Raw genomic sequence first — 18,535 nt, 5'->3', positions numbered from 1 at the left:
ATGTTCATATGGAGATGCAACTAGATTAAAAAATTCTTTATAACGGATATGTTTACAAGCTCAGACCCCTTTTATGCATTCTTACCTACATACAGGTAACATAAACAAGACGATTATGTGCCTGGCACTGTGCTAAGCCCTTTGTTTAATCTCATTTAATCCTCATAAACATCATGAGACAGGTATACCATCATCCCTACTTCACAGATAAAGGCACTAAGATATAAACATTTCCCTACTGATTGAACTGTTGTCCTTTTGTTAATAATACTTAAAAACAACAAGGTTATGTTTTAATAATCTATTTTCAAAACATACTTAAAACCGTATAAATACTTAGGGCTTTACATTATTTTTTCTTCAGGACAGTCCTTTCTTTATGGCTAGGAACTGCTGAAATTAACTGCTTTGAAGAGGAAAGGAGAAGTAAAATTGAAATATAAAGACTCCAACATAAATATACTATCAATCAAATAACTGCTTTACTTCAATTTCTTTTTAAGACTAGCAAGAATGAACCCTCAGAATATACTGCCAGAATTTTTGTTCTGTGTTTTCTTAGATACTTTTTTGTATATTTGGCATTCATTCATCACAGAGACAATTAACTATATTCTTACTTTCTATATTCTTGATGCTGACATAGGAATGGTGGGGGGAGGGGATTATAGACACCAGAAGAGTCGGCGCCTCCCAGGACTAGCTAATTCCTAAAGATAACAACTTGCCTACCAACACCTGCCTTTCATATGCAAATTGACCAATCCAGAGTTCATTCCACCAACTATCTCCTTATCTAACTCTCACACACCAAACCCGTATCTCCCTTACCTTAAATCAACCCAGGGCCAGGTATCAGGAAACAAGAAACCAACCCTATAGACCAAAGCCTGGAGGAATTAATCAAACTAGCCAATCCTAATCTGTTTATTCTGCCTAGTTTGCCTTTCCCAGGAAAACCTCAATAAGGCTACAACCTTAAAATCTCCCCTGAGCTCTTGTTTTCTGCCTCCTGACTACCCTGGTATCTTTCCCTGCAGCTCTGTGTGGCATGCAGTGACCTCCTCTCTCTGGAACCAGTGAGCATAATGAACTTCCAAGCCTCATTCTCTCTTCCCTTTATGGCCACAATGACTTTACCATACCATATCCAACATGCACATTCTTAGAACAGTTTACAAATTTAAAAATTTAAATTTAAAGGTCAGCTTATCACTTTGGGAGGGGCAGGTTTAAAAGTATGAATAAGCAGAATTTAAGTGTCTGTTCCTCAAAATATCAGTACACAAACTATACCTTCTGTTATAGACTGTATGTTTGTCACCCCCCTCCCCCAAATTCATATGCTGAAATTCTAGCCCCCAATGTTATGGTATTAGGAGGTAGGGCTTTAGGAGGTAATTAGGTCATAAGGGTGAAGCCCTCATGATTAGTGCCCTTTCTTAGACAGCTCCCTCACCCTTCTACCATATAAGGACATAATGAAAAGATGGCCATCTAAGAACCAAGAAGCAAGTCCTCACTAGGTAACAAATCTGCTAGCACCTTACCTTGATCTTGGATTCCCCAGCCTCAAAAACCGAGAGAAAAAAAAAAAAAAAACGAGAGAAATACAGGTTTGTTGTTTAAACCACCCAGACTATAGTAATATTGTTGTACCAGCCTGAATGGACCAAGAAATGTTCTAATTAATACTCTTCAGTAAATAAACTTTTGAAAATAAACGATGACTCTAACTCCTATCATTTATGTGCTTCTCACAAGAACAAAAAAGGCATCTATGTTTTTTCTGTTATTACTATATCTTTAGTCTAACAGTAAAGGAATTGAATTTATTTTATATCTTGCTCTAACATTACCTCTAAACAAAACAAACATATATTTTTGGGAAATTTTGGTATAATTTTTGAATATGAGCTCCAACAAGGTAACTGAAGACTAAACATAAGTACTTTCATGGTTAGCACAACGTCTAGGACAAAGTAGACATCCTCTGTTGAATAAATGCCTGAATTTCAGTTCTAAATGAAAAGATACGTATTGTCTATCTCAAGCATATAGCCACTTCAGTGTAAGGCTTACCTAAAATTACATTCTCACACTACATTAATGGCTTTTTTCTTTTTAGAAAACGTTTATTGAGCACTTACCACATGCTAGGCATTGTTCTTTGCACTTCATGTGATATCTCACTTAATCCCTTACAACCACCCTTGGCATGATTATCCTAATTTTACAGAAGCGAATACTTAACACAGAGACTAAGCTATGTGCCCAAGATAACATAGTTAAGAAGTGAAAGAGCCAGGATTTGTATCCAAGCACTCTAATTCCAGAGCCTACCCTTTTATTTTAAAAAAATTAACAGATAATATGTCTACATTTTTTTTAAAATACATGTAGGGAAAAATCTGTGTCTATCATCCATGTCTTCTACCAGTCTAGTTCTCACCCCTTATCTTACCTCTGCACCAAGAATAAATATACCCATTATTAGTTGGATATATTCTTCCAGGGTTTTTCTTAATATATCTATAAGCGAATACAAATGTATATTTGTCTTTTTTTAATCCAAAATACAGCTTTATACACAATGGTCTACACCTTGCTCTTTTTACTTAATTTATCTTAGAGCTCTTTCTATATTAGTATGCAAAAAACTCCTTCATTCTCTTCATAACTATATAGCATTACACTGACTGAATTATTTGACCAGTTCCCAACAGACTGTCATAAGATTGTTTCTAATATTTGCTATTATAAACAATGTTGCAGCAACACTCATTTCGTATATGTACAAACATAGCTATCAAATCAAGGGCTATACTCTTGGACTTCTTGGAGAAAGGGTTTGTGCATTTGTAATTCTGATACATGCTGGCAAAATAACCCTCATAAGGGTTTATCAATTTACACTAACAACCTATGAACACTTATTTACTGACAGCCTCACTATAGAGATGGTACCCCAGTCATACACATAGTCTTCTGCATTTGTCTTAGTATGAATGAGGCTGAAGAGTATTCACTGTTTAAAAGTCATTTGTATTTCCTTTTCTGTGAAGTGCCTCTTCCTATCCTTTGCCCATTTTGCTACTGTCTTCTCCTTATCTCATCAATTTCTAGGAGTGCTTTATATCTCGGAGACTTGCATTTTGATTTCAATATAAATATTAAAATTCATAAATATTTCCTATTTGTCTTTTAACTTTTACAGTGACTTCTACATAGCAAAATTATTTTTACTTCCATGCAGTTTACTTTATCTTTTCACAATTCAGAAAGGATTTCCTGACTCCAAAATAATTTTAAAATAATTAGTCCATGTTTTCTTTGAGCACATTTATCATTGTAACCTTTACATTTAAATATGTGATTCATTTGGAATTTATCCAATACATACATGGCGTGAGGTATTAATCCAACTCTTTTATTCCCTAGACGATGCTCCTACTTATACCAAGATCATTTATTGACTATCCCTCACTTGAATTTTTTTCTCCGTTGATTAGTTTATGTCTGGGCTTTCTATTCTATTTTATTTAATATGTCTATTTGTGGGGCAGTTTTAACTACCAAGGCTTTAAAATTAAAATATGTTACTATATATATATATATATATATATATATATACACACATATATTTCGCCCTTGTTTTTCAGAGTTTTCCTGGCTACATTGGTTTACATTTTCCATATGAACTAGAGAATCCATTTGTCAAGTTCCTGGGGGGGGGCGGGAAATAAAACACTTGCTATTTTTATCAGGATCATATTAAACTGATATTAATTTTAGAGAAACTGAAAGGTCTATGTAGGTTGAGTATTCCCATCCACAAATGTGGTTTCAATTTTTCAAGTTTTTTCTATCCCTCTTACGTACTTTCAAGTCTTCTTCATATTATGTCTCACACATTTCTTAGGTTATGCCTAAGTCATTTTGTCTTTTTCTTGCTATTGTAAATGCTGCCTTTGCTTTGACTGTTGACATCTAATTGAATCTTGTTTCCACTAGGTTTTGTTTTTTAATTGAGGTATAGGTGATTTACAATATTATCTAAGTTTCAAGTGTACAACATAGTGATTCACAATTTTTAAAGATTATACTCCATTTATAGTTATAAAATATTGGCTATATTCCCTGTGCTGCACAATATATCTTTGTAGCTTATTTATTTTATACAGAGTAGTGCCTCTTAATTCCCTACCCCTATCTTGCCCCTCCTTCCTTCCCTCTCCTCACCTGTAACCACTAGTTTGTGCTCAGTATCTCTGAGTCTTTTTTGTTATCTTCACTAGTTTGTTTTATTTTTTAGATTCCAGAATTTATAGGTAAAGCACCTAAACTTTCCTCCAATTGTCTTCAAAAACTCCTAAGGGTCCTCAGGGTCTCTTTTAGCCTTACCCTATTCCTTCCTCACTTTCATTTCTCCTTCACAGAAGCAACATCATTCTCTCACAGGGCACATTTCCCAGGGGCTCTTGCCTACATGCCAGCACATATACAACTTATAGTTACAATTATTTCAGCTATTAGTGAAATCAAGAACTTCTATGTGACTGCATCTTGTGACTTCAAAACCTTTGTTTCCTTGGGGACTTCCCTGGTGGTGCAGTGGTTAAGAATCTGCCTGCCAATGGAGGGGACACAGGTTTGAGCCCTGGTCCAGGAAGATCCCACATGTCGCGGAGCAACAAATCCCACGTGCCACAACTACTGAGCCAGCGCTCTAGAGCCCACGAGCCACAACTACTGAGCCTGCACTCTATAGAGCCCACGTGCCACAACTACTGAAGCCTGCCCGCCTAGAGCCCGTGCTCCACAACAAGAGAAGCCACTGCAATGAGAAGCCTGCGCACCACAACGAAGAGTAGCCCCCGCTCGCTGCAACTAGAGAAAGCCCAGGTGCAGCAACGAAGATCCAACGCAGCAAATATAAATAAAATAAATACATTTTTAAAAAAATGATGAAAGGTTAAATAATCATTAAAATATCCCTAAACAGTATTTTAAAACCATGGGGAAATATTTACTAAAGTGTTATTAAATTATTACTGAAAAAAAAAGTTGATAAAGAAAAACATATTCCCAGTCCATAATCGGAAACATATATGAGTATAGAAAAACTGTCAAATGATGGCAGTATTTATCTGTGCATGATGGCATTATGGTTGATTTTTATTTTCCCTATATTTCCTGATTCCCCTCCCAAGAATATGTAATAAGGGACTTCCCTGGTGGCGCAGTGGTTAAGAATCCACCTGCCAACACAGGGGACACGGGTTCAAGCCCTGGTCTGGGAAGATCTCACATGCCGTGGAGCAACCAAGCCCGTGTGCCACAAGGACTGAGCCTGAGCTCTAGAGACCCCAATCCACAACTACTGAAGCCCGTGTGCCTAGAGCCCATGCTCCACAGCAAGAGAAGCCACCACAATGAGAAGCCCGTGCACTGCAACGAAGAGTAGCCCCCCCACTCACCGCAGCTAGAGAAAGCCCGCATGCAGAAACGAAGACCCAACGCAGCCAAAACTAAAAATAAATAAATAAGTTTTTAAAAAAGAATACGTAATAAAACTATGAAAAACTAAAAATGTGTTATTTCAGAATAGTATGACACCCAGCAAAGGAATAAAATGAAACTAAACTTAGACATTAATAAAGAAATAAGGTATTTTAAAATAACGTGAAAAATACATTACTAAAGAATTATAGAATGTTTTCCTTATGGCCAAGGAAAGCTAAAATAAAATTCTGCCATACTAGAACTGAAGAAAAAAGAGTAATTCCAGGTAAATAAATTATTATGGTTTAAAGAAAGCCACCAAAATTCAAGAAATTTCCCTTTTAACAAAATTAACTCCAGTAATACAACTGTACACAGCACAGATTTTTCTAGCATGTAAAGGAATCACAACAATTCATTAAGATAATAATGAATAATTATTGCCTTTTAAGTTCCATCAGCATGGGGAAAAAAAAAAACCATAGAAGCTGAAATAAGATAAACCATGAGCTTTTTAATACGGATTCTTTATTAATGTTTCTCACTTTTCTACTCACTTAACACAATCCTAGTCCAAAGAAACCCTATAACAATGGCTGAATACATGTTCTCTATTAGTTTTAATATGTATCCCAAGTACATGATATGCCTTACAGCCTAGGAAAACTTAACATCTATGAAATGAGACTTGATTTATTTCTTCAAAGCGATTTTTAAAATAATGGGGGAGCTTCCCTGGTGGCGCAGTGGTTGAGAGTCCGCCTGCCGATGCAGGGGACACAGGTTCGTGCCCCGGTCTGGGAAGATCCCACATGCTGCGGAGCGGCTACGCCCGTGAGCCGTGGCCGCTGAGCCTGCGCGTCCGGAGCCTGTGCTCCGCAATAGGAGAGGCCACAACAGTGAGAGGCCCGCGTACCGGGGAAAAAACAAAAAACAAAAAACATGGGGTTTGTGAGAAATGAGCTCTAACAACAGTGCTACACTCATGTGACATATTGGGGACATGAAACCCAAAGAATACAGTCGGCCCTCCTTATCCGTGAGTTCTGCATCTCAGCATTCAACCAACATGTGGATGGAAAGTACAGCTGACCCTTGAACAAGATGGGTTTGAACTGCAAGGATCCACTTATACATCGGTTTACTTCAATAAATATAATGCCTGTATTTTCATTTTACAGATCTTTGTGTAAGGGAAAAGTTTATGCTCAGAGATCACAAAATGTGGAATAATAAAGCTAGGGTTTGAGTTCTGATTCTATCCAAACTGTTTCAGCTTCTTGCCCTTGGGTGAGTCACTTTCAATCCCTTTGTTCTTAAGGCAGAGATAGCAGTATGGAGCCTTTCACTTGCATGGGGGATCAGTACCCCCAACACCCATGTTGTTCAAAGGTCAACTGTATTTGGGGAAAAAAAAAAAATTCCAGAAATTTCCAAAAAGCAAAACTTGAATTTCCCATGCCAGCAGCTATTTACATATCATTTACATTGTATTTATGGCTATTTACATTGTATTAGGTATTATAAGTAATCTAGAAATGATTTAAAATATATGTGTAGGTTATATGCAAATACTATGCCATTTTATATAAGGGACTTGAGCATCCATGGACTTTGGTATCTTCGAGGCTCCTGGAACCAATCCTCCACGGATTCTGAGAGACGACTGTACTTATACTAAGGTGATAAAACCTAGACCATCTTGGCTATCATCTGTAACAAGAATCCTTAGTAACTGCTCAAACTGTGAAACTTTCCATACTCCTGTTCTTTCAAGGAACATATGTGGCTCACTTCCAATCAGAAAAAAACACTAACATACCAAACACAAAGAGAAAATCATTGGTTCAAAATCATTTAAAGAAGCCTCTATTTGTTAGACTGTTCAGATTAGGCATCTACTACTATCATTGCTTCTCTGTGGGTTAATGGTTTTATAAAGCATTCACCAAACCAATGCATCCTACAGAGAGATACATGGCAGACTTGATACAACATAATTAACCCAAGTTCCAATGTTAGCCACCAAATCAGTTCTGCCTGGCAGTTACTATGGACCTTGGATAGTAGCACAGCACAGCATTAGACAACAAAGAGATAGAGAATATGATATATAACAGAGGAAAGAAGACTGTGTGTTACCACAGTAAGTTTTTGTTCCTTTGCTTAAATATTCTTCATACCACACAAGGTTATGATGAAATACCAAAGTGGTATCACAATGCAAGCATCTTGGTAAAATAATGATTCATTTCAATAGGCCATCAATAGAATGGCAAAAAAACAATCTGTGCATTAGTATTTGATCTGCCTCAAATAGAAGATACTACTGTAAATAATTCTAAACATAAGCACAATTTAGTGAATAAGGTAGGAGACTGGTAGACTTAAATTTTCAGATTCAATTTATAGCTGTTCACCAGTCACCTGCTGTTTTGACAAGTTACTTACCAACTTGTGCTGCCATTTCTCCGTAAATTTATCCCCTAAGATGAGGATAATTCTTGCAAATTGTGTCACAAGCATTTTGAAAGGAACCATGAGTTATTGTGTAATGCTCTTGAAATTCCTCAGATGTAGGGTCCTACACAAAGTAAAGTATTATTATACATCTCTCTAACAGTAGTCATCTGTTTGCATTATGATTTTTTTTCCCTACCCTCAACACTGTGATTCTTGGACACTAACCTTTCTCAAAGTAAAGCATCCAAAGCAAGCCTCCATTCCTGAACCAAGTAATTATTTTTTCAAGTCTTCATATCATCCACATCCTTCTCTTCCTTAAAAGGTATTATGAAAATTAGTAGTTATAAGACATAATGAGCTTCTTTGGTTCATTAAGGAATATATGGGATTATTTGAATTTTTTAATCCACTCTTATATGAACAATTTTATTTCCCATATTTATACATTTATTTTCCTATATTACTTTTTAAATTTCAACTATATTTTAAGGAGTTCATTTATAGATTTATGTTTTATGAAAAGAGAGAGCAGGTCAGAAAATGAAGAAGCAAGAAAGGCAAGCAAATTACTGCTATATGACCAAAATGTTTTTATTGGAACGATCAACAGTAGAAATTACCATTTTGGGCCACAAAAAACAGAATCAATGCTCATAATATTTTTATCTTCAGTAGAAGAGTTGAGCACAAGCTACAAAAAATTTTATCATACTATTCAAAACTTTATCTATTACTGGCTTTGCAATGAAGTCAGTCTTCAGTTCAAGAATAAAACATATATATTTGAATTTTTAGTTAGTGTTGATACAATATTACATCTGAAACTAGAATTCTCAACCTTCTTACACAGTTCCTAAAATGGCTTCTCTTTGAATTTATGCACAGGGAAGGGACTGGGGAGGGATTAAAAAAACATGATGTCATCATTGTACACCTTTAGTCATAAAATAGTAATTTTTAAGAGTTTTTTAAACCCTCAGAATTACATTAAAATAATGATGTAAACTAGTTTCCTCCTTGAATAAATATTCCTCTACCTTCTAAATATGGCAGGGGCAAAACTTTGTGGGATAAAGATAAAACCACAGGGTTTAGAATGTTCTCTTAATATTTACTACTCTAGTGGTTAAGCTCTTTTAACTTCAGTTTCCTCATCTGAAAAAGGGGGACCATAACACCTGCCCTAGCTAACAAGCAAGACTGTTGTGAGGATTAAATAAGATACATAATCTATGCAAAAGAACTTTGTACACCATAAAACGCTATTAAAACAGTCATTTTTAACAAACTGTATCACATTATTTTCAAATTATGGACATAAAATAGTTTAGCACTGTTTCTAACACAAAACAAATGGAAACAGGTGTGTAAAACATATATTTAGGTCCATGGACACCAAATTCTACCTATGGTGGATACACAGTGAGTAAATAATCTTATTAAGAAAAGTACACTTTCTAAATGTTATCTTAAAATTTCCAGAAGCAAATCTGGAAGTACAAAAATAAAACTAACACTTTATTTAGGTGGACTGACCTAGCACTTTGAAGATTAAATATACTATTTACCTATTAGCTACGAATTAAGGAAAAAACTGAGCGCCTCTAGATTTTAAAAGGTTTAAAAAAATTCCTATGAAGGAAAAATACATACATGAAAGTGAAATAGATGTTCACTTCTCTGGAAATAGTTCAGAAAGAGCTAGTAGTGACAGCAAGGATTATACATATACAAGAGAACGGAGATGAACATGGATGTAATCTGCACTCTTGGTATAATAAAGGAAATCAGTGAAATCTTCCCATGTGGTTACTAGAATGTCCAGAATGGAAACTTCTCCCAACAGGCCATAGGTCAAATCTATTTACTACACTGTAAGGCTGAGTCCTCCAGGACGTTACCATGACTCTCAAGAATAGCTTATCCTTAATGAATGAGGCGACCTCTTTCTCTTTTACTTCTTAATATTCAGTATGCTTATAAAGCCAATCTCTATAAGAAAACAATTCTTAGCTTTCTGTTTGCTTTCTTCATGACACAAGTTTAAAGCTCTGATGAAGTGAACTATTGTTTATTACATGGTCCTAAAATTCAACCAGACTCATTCTGTTACCCAAAGACTTCAAAAGCAATTAAATGAGAACTCTGTATCTTCTAATTCATTCCTCAAACTCACAAATTAAAAAAAAAAAAAGGCTAGAAAAGGAGTATATTTAAATCATTAAGGAATTATTCCAAAGAGAAATAATTTTGGTTAAAAACATTATTACATTTTCCACTCAATCCCCTTAAATCAAAACTGAGGTTAAAAGATTAAGCTCCTATCAGAGCAACTACCTACCTCCCTTTGAACTTTTACTTTTTCCTACCTCTTTAACTAGGTACACTTCAATACATCATTGAATCTGGACTTCTAGCAATAAAAAGTTTTTCTCAGGATAAGGATTCTCTTCCATAAAACTATTTCAGCTCTAGATTTATCTTCTGGCTATTTATGTGACCAATCATTGAATTAAACTTAAGGCTTCATTTTCTCCCAGAACTCTTCAATTCTATCCCACAATGACATTTCCCATCATTTAAACTTCCCAGTCTCAAAATACATACCACATCAGGTCAAATTTCAATTCTCTCTAGTTATTTCATTTACATATGCCTTAATGCCCAACCCAGGCTCTAAATTTTTCAAAGACAAAGTTTATGCCTTTCATTTTTCTATTCCATAGACTGTGATGTACTCTGGACAACAAGGCAATCCTAAACAGGTATCAAAAATTAGGTGAACCCACCCTCCCAACTTTATATCGCCAAATACTGCTTCCACGATGAATCAATAGAGTGATATAAATGTCACAACGTAATCATCACAGTGTCAGCATGACCACAAAGAAGCCTCTTCTGGCTAGTTAAGTTTCTCAGAACCTCACCTATAGGGTTAAAAGCTATTATAGTTCCAGGCACTATAATAATCATTATACTATTAGTGCACAGCGTCTATCACCCTTGTGTTGGACACAGAACAGATGTTTAATAACATTTAAAAAATGTAAATCTTAGTAAATTTCAGTAACTATATTGGCAATTTCTTTTTGCTAGCTTTCTACTTTCTACTTGCCCTGAGTCCTCTGAGAAATTACTAAAGCAATACAGAGATATGTTCAGTTATTTCTGAGGGGCATGTTAAGTATAAGAATAGTAACAGCCCCAATACCATGAAAATCTCAACCTGAGGCAGCATTCCAAGCTAAGCAAAAAAGGTAAAGGATCCATCTGCCTCTGAAGCAGTGATAACAAATGCATATCAATAAATTACCATTCATGTCTAACAACATGACAACCTCAATGCCTAAGATCATGAAAATCTGATAAGATTCCATAGAATATTCTTCATGAGGTAGAGTACAAGAAAACTACCATTTACCTTGAGTTTTGCAATAATTAAACCTATTGTATTAAGCATCACTACTATTCATCCAAAAAAATTAAATTACAAATCAAGGCAGAAGAAAAGAGATTAAAACCCTATCAACGAAGGATGAAAACTACACCATAATTTACAAGTTAGAAAAGTGAGGCTGGGCATGGTGGTGAGATGGTATGAAAAAAGAGTAACATACCTTAATTTAATACCTTATTACACTTATATTAACCTCTCAAAAGTAGACTAACAATAGAAATCACTTAAATAATGACGTGGTAAAGAAAGATAACTGCCATAGAAAATACTGAGGTGCCATTATTGTTAAAGTTAAAAGAAACTGTAAATCAGTACAGCTGTAATCTTATCTGAATTTGCCATCTTAAGAATTAACTTTTAGTTAACACAACTGAAAGTGCAATTCACATAACAATTTTTCTAAATGTGGTAATATTTGACCTTAAAATATGTATATCCAGGAAAACAGAACATGAAATGTGACCAAATTCCTCAAAATTCTCATTACCCTACAAATTATTCTAAATTTGGTTCGTATGGCTACTACATAATCAGGACATCTCATGGACACAAAACTTTTAATAGCTAGTGTTATTACTTGAAAGTAAGATACTAGGGAAATAAAAGATATTTCAAACTAAATGAAATCATGTATTTAAAATATAATAGGAAGAACAAGAGAATACTTAGGATTATATTTTCAGCAACTAAGTGAAAGTAAAAAGCTTTCATCTTAATTTTCCCCCTTTCTGATACATGGAATACAACACAGTAAATTATGCATTTAAAATCTGCCCAGGGCTTCCCTGGTGGCACAGTGGTTGACAGTCCGCCTGCCGATGCAGGGGACACGGGTTCGTGCCCCGGTCCGGGAAGATCCCACATGCCGCGGAGCGGCTGGGCCCGTGAGCCATGGCCGCTGAGCCTGCGTGTCAGCAGTCTGTGCTCCGCGCAGGGAGAGGCCACAGCAGTGAGAGGCCCGCGTACCGCAAAAAATAAAAATAAAAATATAAAATAAAATAAAATCTGCCCCCCCCCCAAAAAAAAGAAGATAAAAAATAAAATCTGCCCAGGGTGGCTGACCAGTACTGATAAAAGAGGACCTACATACTGTATATTCTATACCAATATACTTAGTACCAAAGAAGATCTATACACTGCAGGGTGGTTTTCGCTATTGTTTTACATCACCATAATTATGTTCTGAAACCACAGCTTCATACAGTAAGGGTTTGTAGGGCTTCCCTGGTGGCGCAGTGGTTGAGAGTCCGCCTGCCGATGCAGGGGACGTGGGTTCGTGACCCGGTCCGCGAAGATCCCACATGCCGCGGAGCGGCTAGGCCCGTGAGCCGCTAGGCCCGTGAGCCATGGCCGCTGAGCCTGCGCGTCCGGAGCCTGTGCTCCGCAACGGGAGAGGCCACAACGGTGAGAGGCCCACGTACCGCAAAAAAAAAAAAAAAGAATAAAAAAAAAAATAAGGGTTTATAATAGCAGTTGTTAAAAAAAGAAACCACAAAATAATTACTTAGAAGCATGCAAACTGTAAAGGATCTATTTAATGCCTGGTTTGCTTTTAAAGCCTGATAAAAAGAAAACATGGGTTTAGGACTAGAGAAATTGTTTGACATTTCAAACTTAAATGATATAATTATTAGAAATAGCAAACAAAAAAATTTTCAACTTACCTGGTTTCTTTCTCGATTTTTCATGACCTAGCTGCCCTAGATCATTACATCCACATGTGTATACTGTTCCATCATCCAGAACAAATACAGTATGTCTGAGTCCACATCCTACATCTCGAACCTTTTTATTTATAAAAAAGTCACTTTTTCTGGGCTCTAGTACAATTTCTTCATCAATTCCACCCAAACCTAGCTGTCCAAAAGATGCATTTCCCCAGCACAACATGTTTGTAATTCTTTTGGTCTTCCAGTTTCAATAAAACACTCCCTTCTGAAACACTGGCAAGTTGGAGGTATCCCTATGTCTGAGAAGATAGAAAAAAAGTTAATATGACTTCAAAGGAAACATAATGTATAACTGCTCTTTCAAGTACTAGGCTACAATAATCACTATGTAGTAAACATGAAATTTACTTTATAATGTGTTACAGAAGTATCATTCAATTTCAAAAACCAATCAGTTGTATATTTTTTAAATTATCACACAGAAATGTTTAGGAAAAATACATCACTCCCCATGATTCTTTGCAAAACCTAAATATTAACTAGTTTTGACTTTTTGTTGCCTTATAATAGACTAATCAAATTGAAATATTAAGTATCCTGATGAAGTTAATCTTTTTTTTCCTTTTTGCTTTGAATAATTTCAGTGGGAGCAAGAAATATGACATCTATCCACTGGCCCCAAAATCAGATATATACTCAGTGAAAAATTTAGCCAACTACAGAAACATAAAACCTTGCAATCTCCCTCAAGTCACAGAATAATTAGATTTTCTAACACCTACCTCCACATTAACAGAAAACTGAAGTTCTTATCTGTACTAGAAATAAAGCCAATAATGGAAACTTTAAGTTTCCCACAACTTAAAAGACTCTTCCAACTAACAGGCCCCAGATAAAATTACAGTTCTCTAGGTAAGCTTTGATATTAAGAAAATCACCTCCAAAGATCATACTTTACAAATCAAAATATTAACACTCTGACCTCACTACTAATTTAATTTAAAAACTCAATCAGTGTACCTAATTATAATACAAAAGTATGCAGTTTAAAGATCAAGACTCTCCCCCAAAATTCAACATTTTCTATTTCGAGTGGGAACCATGACTGAAAAATATCTCCCGAAGGCGATCTACATCTATCTATACCCCTAAGACAATTATTTGAAGATGGAAAAAAAACTGCAAATAACTCCGGCACTGCCGATTTTTCAAGAATAGAAATGCGGACTGGGACACTGAGAGTTTGGTGGAGAAATCTGTAGAACTTTCCAGTACGGTGACTGAATATTTCTTCGCTTATATAGACACGGATAACAAAGAGTCCACTTCATCTAAACCTACACAGATTTTTAGATATATCGCGTTACTAAATAACACAATTACAGGAAGTCAGCCTTATTCCCGTGTAGGTACCCACATTCCTTACACAGAACCTAAGAAGTTTCAAAACCCAACTTTCCTAAGTGCGGGCTAGCAAGTGCTGAAGCTGTCTCATTCCATCCATGACCCATCCATTAAAAAAAGTTTGATTTTATTCTTTTGGGGGCATCAGAACCCGATAGTTCCCGAGAGTTCTGCACTGTCTTCCCGGTTTTTGTTTTGTTTTTTTAAGGAGAGGACAGGACAACACCCCAAATTCCAACGCACGAGGTTTAATAATCCTTTTCTTTAAAAAAGAGGGGTAATGGGAAAGGCGTCCTCTCGCCAGCAACAGGTAGGGGAAACAGAAGCAGTTTATTCCCATCATTCCCTGAATATGCACTGAGATCAGCTTACGGGGACCGGGAGAGAGAAATCATCTGCACACACCCAACCTCGCGGGCCGACCAGTCAACTGCTGCAGCCGTCCGCTCGCAGTAGCCGCAAAGGCCGGCGCACGAGGCTCGGCACCTCGGCGGCCCTTGTCCCAGGGAGGCCCTTCCCCGGGGAGGTGCGACATTCCAGCCCCCGGGCCAGGGGGCCCGACACTGCCCTCGTCCCCCCACCCCCGCCCGAGGAAACGCTGAGAAAGCACCCAGCGCCAGGCCGGCCTGTATCCGCCCAGCCCCCTCCCTAACGCCGTCACACGCCCCCGAACCCACCGGGGCAACGACTCACCCGGCCCCTCAAGGCAGGGGAAGCCCAGGGCGGCTGGGGGCGGCGCCTCCCGCTAGAGGGAGGCAGCGCAGCAGCTGAGACAGGTCTCCAGCTCCCGGACCCTCCTCCTTCAGCCAGTGGCTGCGAACACCAGAGCTCCTCCGGCGCCGGTGAAGCTGCTCCGCGGCTCACCTCCTCGGCTCCTGTGAAACTTTACCGGGTTCCTCAGAGAAAAGCAGCCGCCACTGCTCTCTAGCCCAGAGCCAGCCGTCAGCGACCCGGATGGAGCGGGAGGGGAAGGACAGGAGGCGAGCGAGGCGGAGAGCGCTAGGGGTGGGGAAGAGTTGGGGCAGACTGGGGAGGAGAAGGGAGAGAGGGAGGAGGCAACGCGGGGTGAGGGGGAGGGGGTCGGCGTCGGCCGGAAGTGAACCGCGGAGCACGCGCGCGAGCCCGCCCACTTCGTGGCCCGCGCGCCTGCGCCGGAATCCTCCCAGGGCGCACCGACCCGGGCGCCTGCGCAGTGTGGTGCTTTCCCTTGCCTTAAGAGAAAAATGCCAAGCACAGAAGTTGGAATTTGCAAGACAAATGGAGGTGTTTGGTGTGTCTTGTCACAGCGTTTCAGCGTGCACTAGGGCCTTTTAGTGAAAAAAATCTCTTCCTTTTTTGGCTAGGTTGTCTTTTTGCCTATTAGTTCCAGTTTCTATTATTTTATTCCACCTTTATCCAAGGAGAATTTTAAGTAGCAGATAAAACATCACAAATACGGATATAAAGGTTGTTGAAGTCTTTTATTTTATCCCTTAGCCCCAACTGGAGCTATTCTGAGGATGCCAGATGTATTGCAGCAATGATGGAGCCTACTGGCATTAAATATCAACACCACCAGTTCAGGCTCCTGATAAAGTGTTGGCTGCCATCACTTTCTGCACTCTCCCTGGAAGCTAAACTTATAACGCAGGGCCTCCTTCATTTAGAGAAAATTAAATAATGTATATGGCTAGAGTCCCTGCCTCACAAAAACAAACTCCGGATTTCCTAGGCCAGTCAAGGAGGAAAACCTGAAACAAGGCACTCTTGAAATTTTATGTCAGACTTTTCTAGTACCTTGACTTCAGAGTGAATGTTGAGAACCTAGAAAGAATTCCACGGTAAGCCATGTTTCTTTATCTCACTGAAAAATATATTTCAGATTGGAAAGTGTTTGTGCTAGAATATGTATGTGTTTTAGTTTCTTAGGGCTGCTGTAACACTATACTACAAATTGGATGGCTTGAAACAACAGAAATTTATTGTCTCACAGTTATGGAGGCCAGAAATCTGAAATCAAAGAGGCAGCAGGATTGGTTGTCTCTTGGGGTCTCAGAGAATCTTCTCCATACTTCTCTCTTAGCTTCTGGTGGCTGCTGACAATCCTTGGCATTCTTTGGCTTGTAGATGCACCACTCGAATCCCTGCCTCCATCTCCACATGGTGTTCTTCCCTGTGTTTCTGTGTCCAAATGTCCCTCTTACAAGGACACTAGTCATTAGATTAAGACCTGCCCTAATCCACTGTGACCTTTTTTTAACTGGATTGCATCTGCAAAGACCCTATTTCCCAATAAGGTCACATTCTCAGGCACTGGAACTTCAACCATCTCTTGGCAACCCAATTCAACCCACAACCTTATTTCTGTATATTACAGAAATAAGAATAAAAATGACAAGGTACTTAAGCAAAGAAAGCATAATTTCAATACTAGGAGTGGTGATGTTGCCCATGAAACATACTTCTTATTTTGATAGCTTCATTGCCCTTGTAGGGCTTTTGTTGTCTTTTAACCTTCAGGACTTGATGCCTCAGAATATATTATTAAAGGGGAAGTTATGGGATTTGGGTCTTTAAGATATGTAATAGATGCTGCAACAAATAAACACTAAAATATGAGTGTTAACATAATAAGAGTGTATTTTTTACCTTTTTAACATTCCAAGTGGGTGTTCCTAATGAGTCAAAACTAATTTCCAGGAACTTGGGGAGATGAGGGCACCAGGAGCTTCTTAAAACTTTTGTCTGGGAGGTGCCACATATCACATCTGCACACATAATGTTAGCAAGAACAACACCCCTAGATGCAAGGGGACTGGGAAACATAACCCCTGCTGAGTTCGCTGGTACTACTTTATGCCATAGAAGAGAGAGCATGAATTAGTGGACAGCTATCTCTGCTACATGGATGCATCTCTCGCTAGAATATTTTTAAATATAGGTCTTGCTTGTAGAAAGTGGAAAAGACTTTTCTAGATGTTCCTTTTAACCTTATAAATCTATGAAACTGTGATACAAGATCTCAGAAAATAGCCTGTGATTACCTTAAAAGTGAAACAAGTATAGGTTCAGAAGTTTATTAGGATAATGTGAATTTGTTGTATAAAAGCAGCATGAGTAATTGATGATGAGTATGGCCTGTGGTGCTGGTTTCGGACTCAGAGCCTGAGCCTACAGGCCACTCAGACCTCTGTCCTTCTATCCTCCCCAAAACACCTATAGACATTTACTAATGGTCTGTTTTACAGAAAATTACTTCTCAGTCACAATTTCTATAAACGGGGGAAGTTAATAATCTATACCTACCTCACTGGGTTGTGAGGATTTAATAAGGTAACATGTACAGTGCCTTGAACATGGCCAGTATTTTGTAAATGTTAGCTTTATTATTGCTAACATTATCTCTCCCGAAATAACAAGTAGTAAGAGAACTTTTGGGAAAGCATTCCATATCACAAATAATGATATAATTCTTATTTAGAACAAAAGTAAAATATTTTTTACCTATCGTGTTTTCATTTAAAAAAAAGCTCAGACTGTTGAGAGACCACTAAACTAGGTATTCATCCTGTCCCACTCTTTCCCCTGCTCCCTTCCATATAGCCATACTGCTTGTGCTGTACCCCACCTAACCTCCTTCATTCAAGTCTCTGCCCATGTCACCTCCCCAGTCTTCCCTGATCACCCTAACCAAAAAAACTAGCCCCTCACTCTCAATAACTTATCCTGCTTTATTTTATATCTGTTATCACTACCTGATATTTATTGTACAATACATAAATGTATAGTATTTTATTTATTATATTCCATATGTTATATATAGATAAATTTAAAATAATTATGTTGGGACTTCCTGGTGGCACAGTGGTTAAGAATCCGCCTGCCATGGGCTTCCCTGGTGTGGCAGTGGTTGAGAGTCTGCCTGCCGATGCAGGGGACACAGGTTCGTGCCCCGGTCCGGGAAGATCCCACGTGCCGCGGAGCAGCTGGGCCCGTGAGTCATGGCCGCCGAGCCTGCGCGTCCGCAGCCTGTGCTCCGCAACGGGAGAGGCCA

General features: G+C 38.2%; 1 protein-coding gene across 9 annotated transcripts in view; it reads right to left on the bottom strand.

Moving 5' to 3' along the window:
* The window catches only part of HERC4 (HECT and RLD domain containing E3 ubiquitin protein ligase 4), a 133,135-nt gene extending 117,618 nt beyond the window's left edge, over positions 1–15,517 (bottom strand). For 4 of the 9 annotated variants that reach the window (XR_003005994.1, XR_003005995.1, XM_024765512.1 and 1 more), the window contains exons 1-2: positions 15,196–15,517; positions 13,093–13,397 (exon numbers count right to left, since the gene is read on the bottom strand). Coding sequence is in view for 7 of the 9 variants with exons in the window: in XM_024765512.1 (XP_024621280.1) it covers positions 13,093–13,318 (226 nt within the window). In the remaining 2 variants the exon portion in view is untranslated. The other 5 variants (XM_024765513.1, XM_024765515.1, XM_024765516.1 and 2 more) reach the window with 5 other exon arrangements.
* Positions 15,518–18,535: the final 3,018 nt, after the last annotated feature.

The sequence above is a fragment of the Neophocaena asiaeorientalis genome, unplaced genomic scaffold (genome assembly GCF_003031525.2).
Source record: "Neophocaena asiaeorientalis asiaeorientalis breed wild unplaced genomic scaffold, Neophocaena_asiaeorientalis_V1.1 scaffold31, whole genome shotgun sequence".
Lineage (NCBI taxonomy): Eukaryota > Metazoa > Chordata > Mammalia > Artiodactyla > Phocoenidae > Neophocaena > Neophocaena asiaeorientalis.
This window is presented reverse-complemented; position numbering and strand designations above follow the sequence as displayed.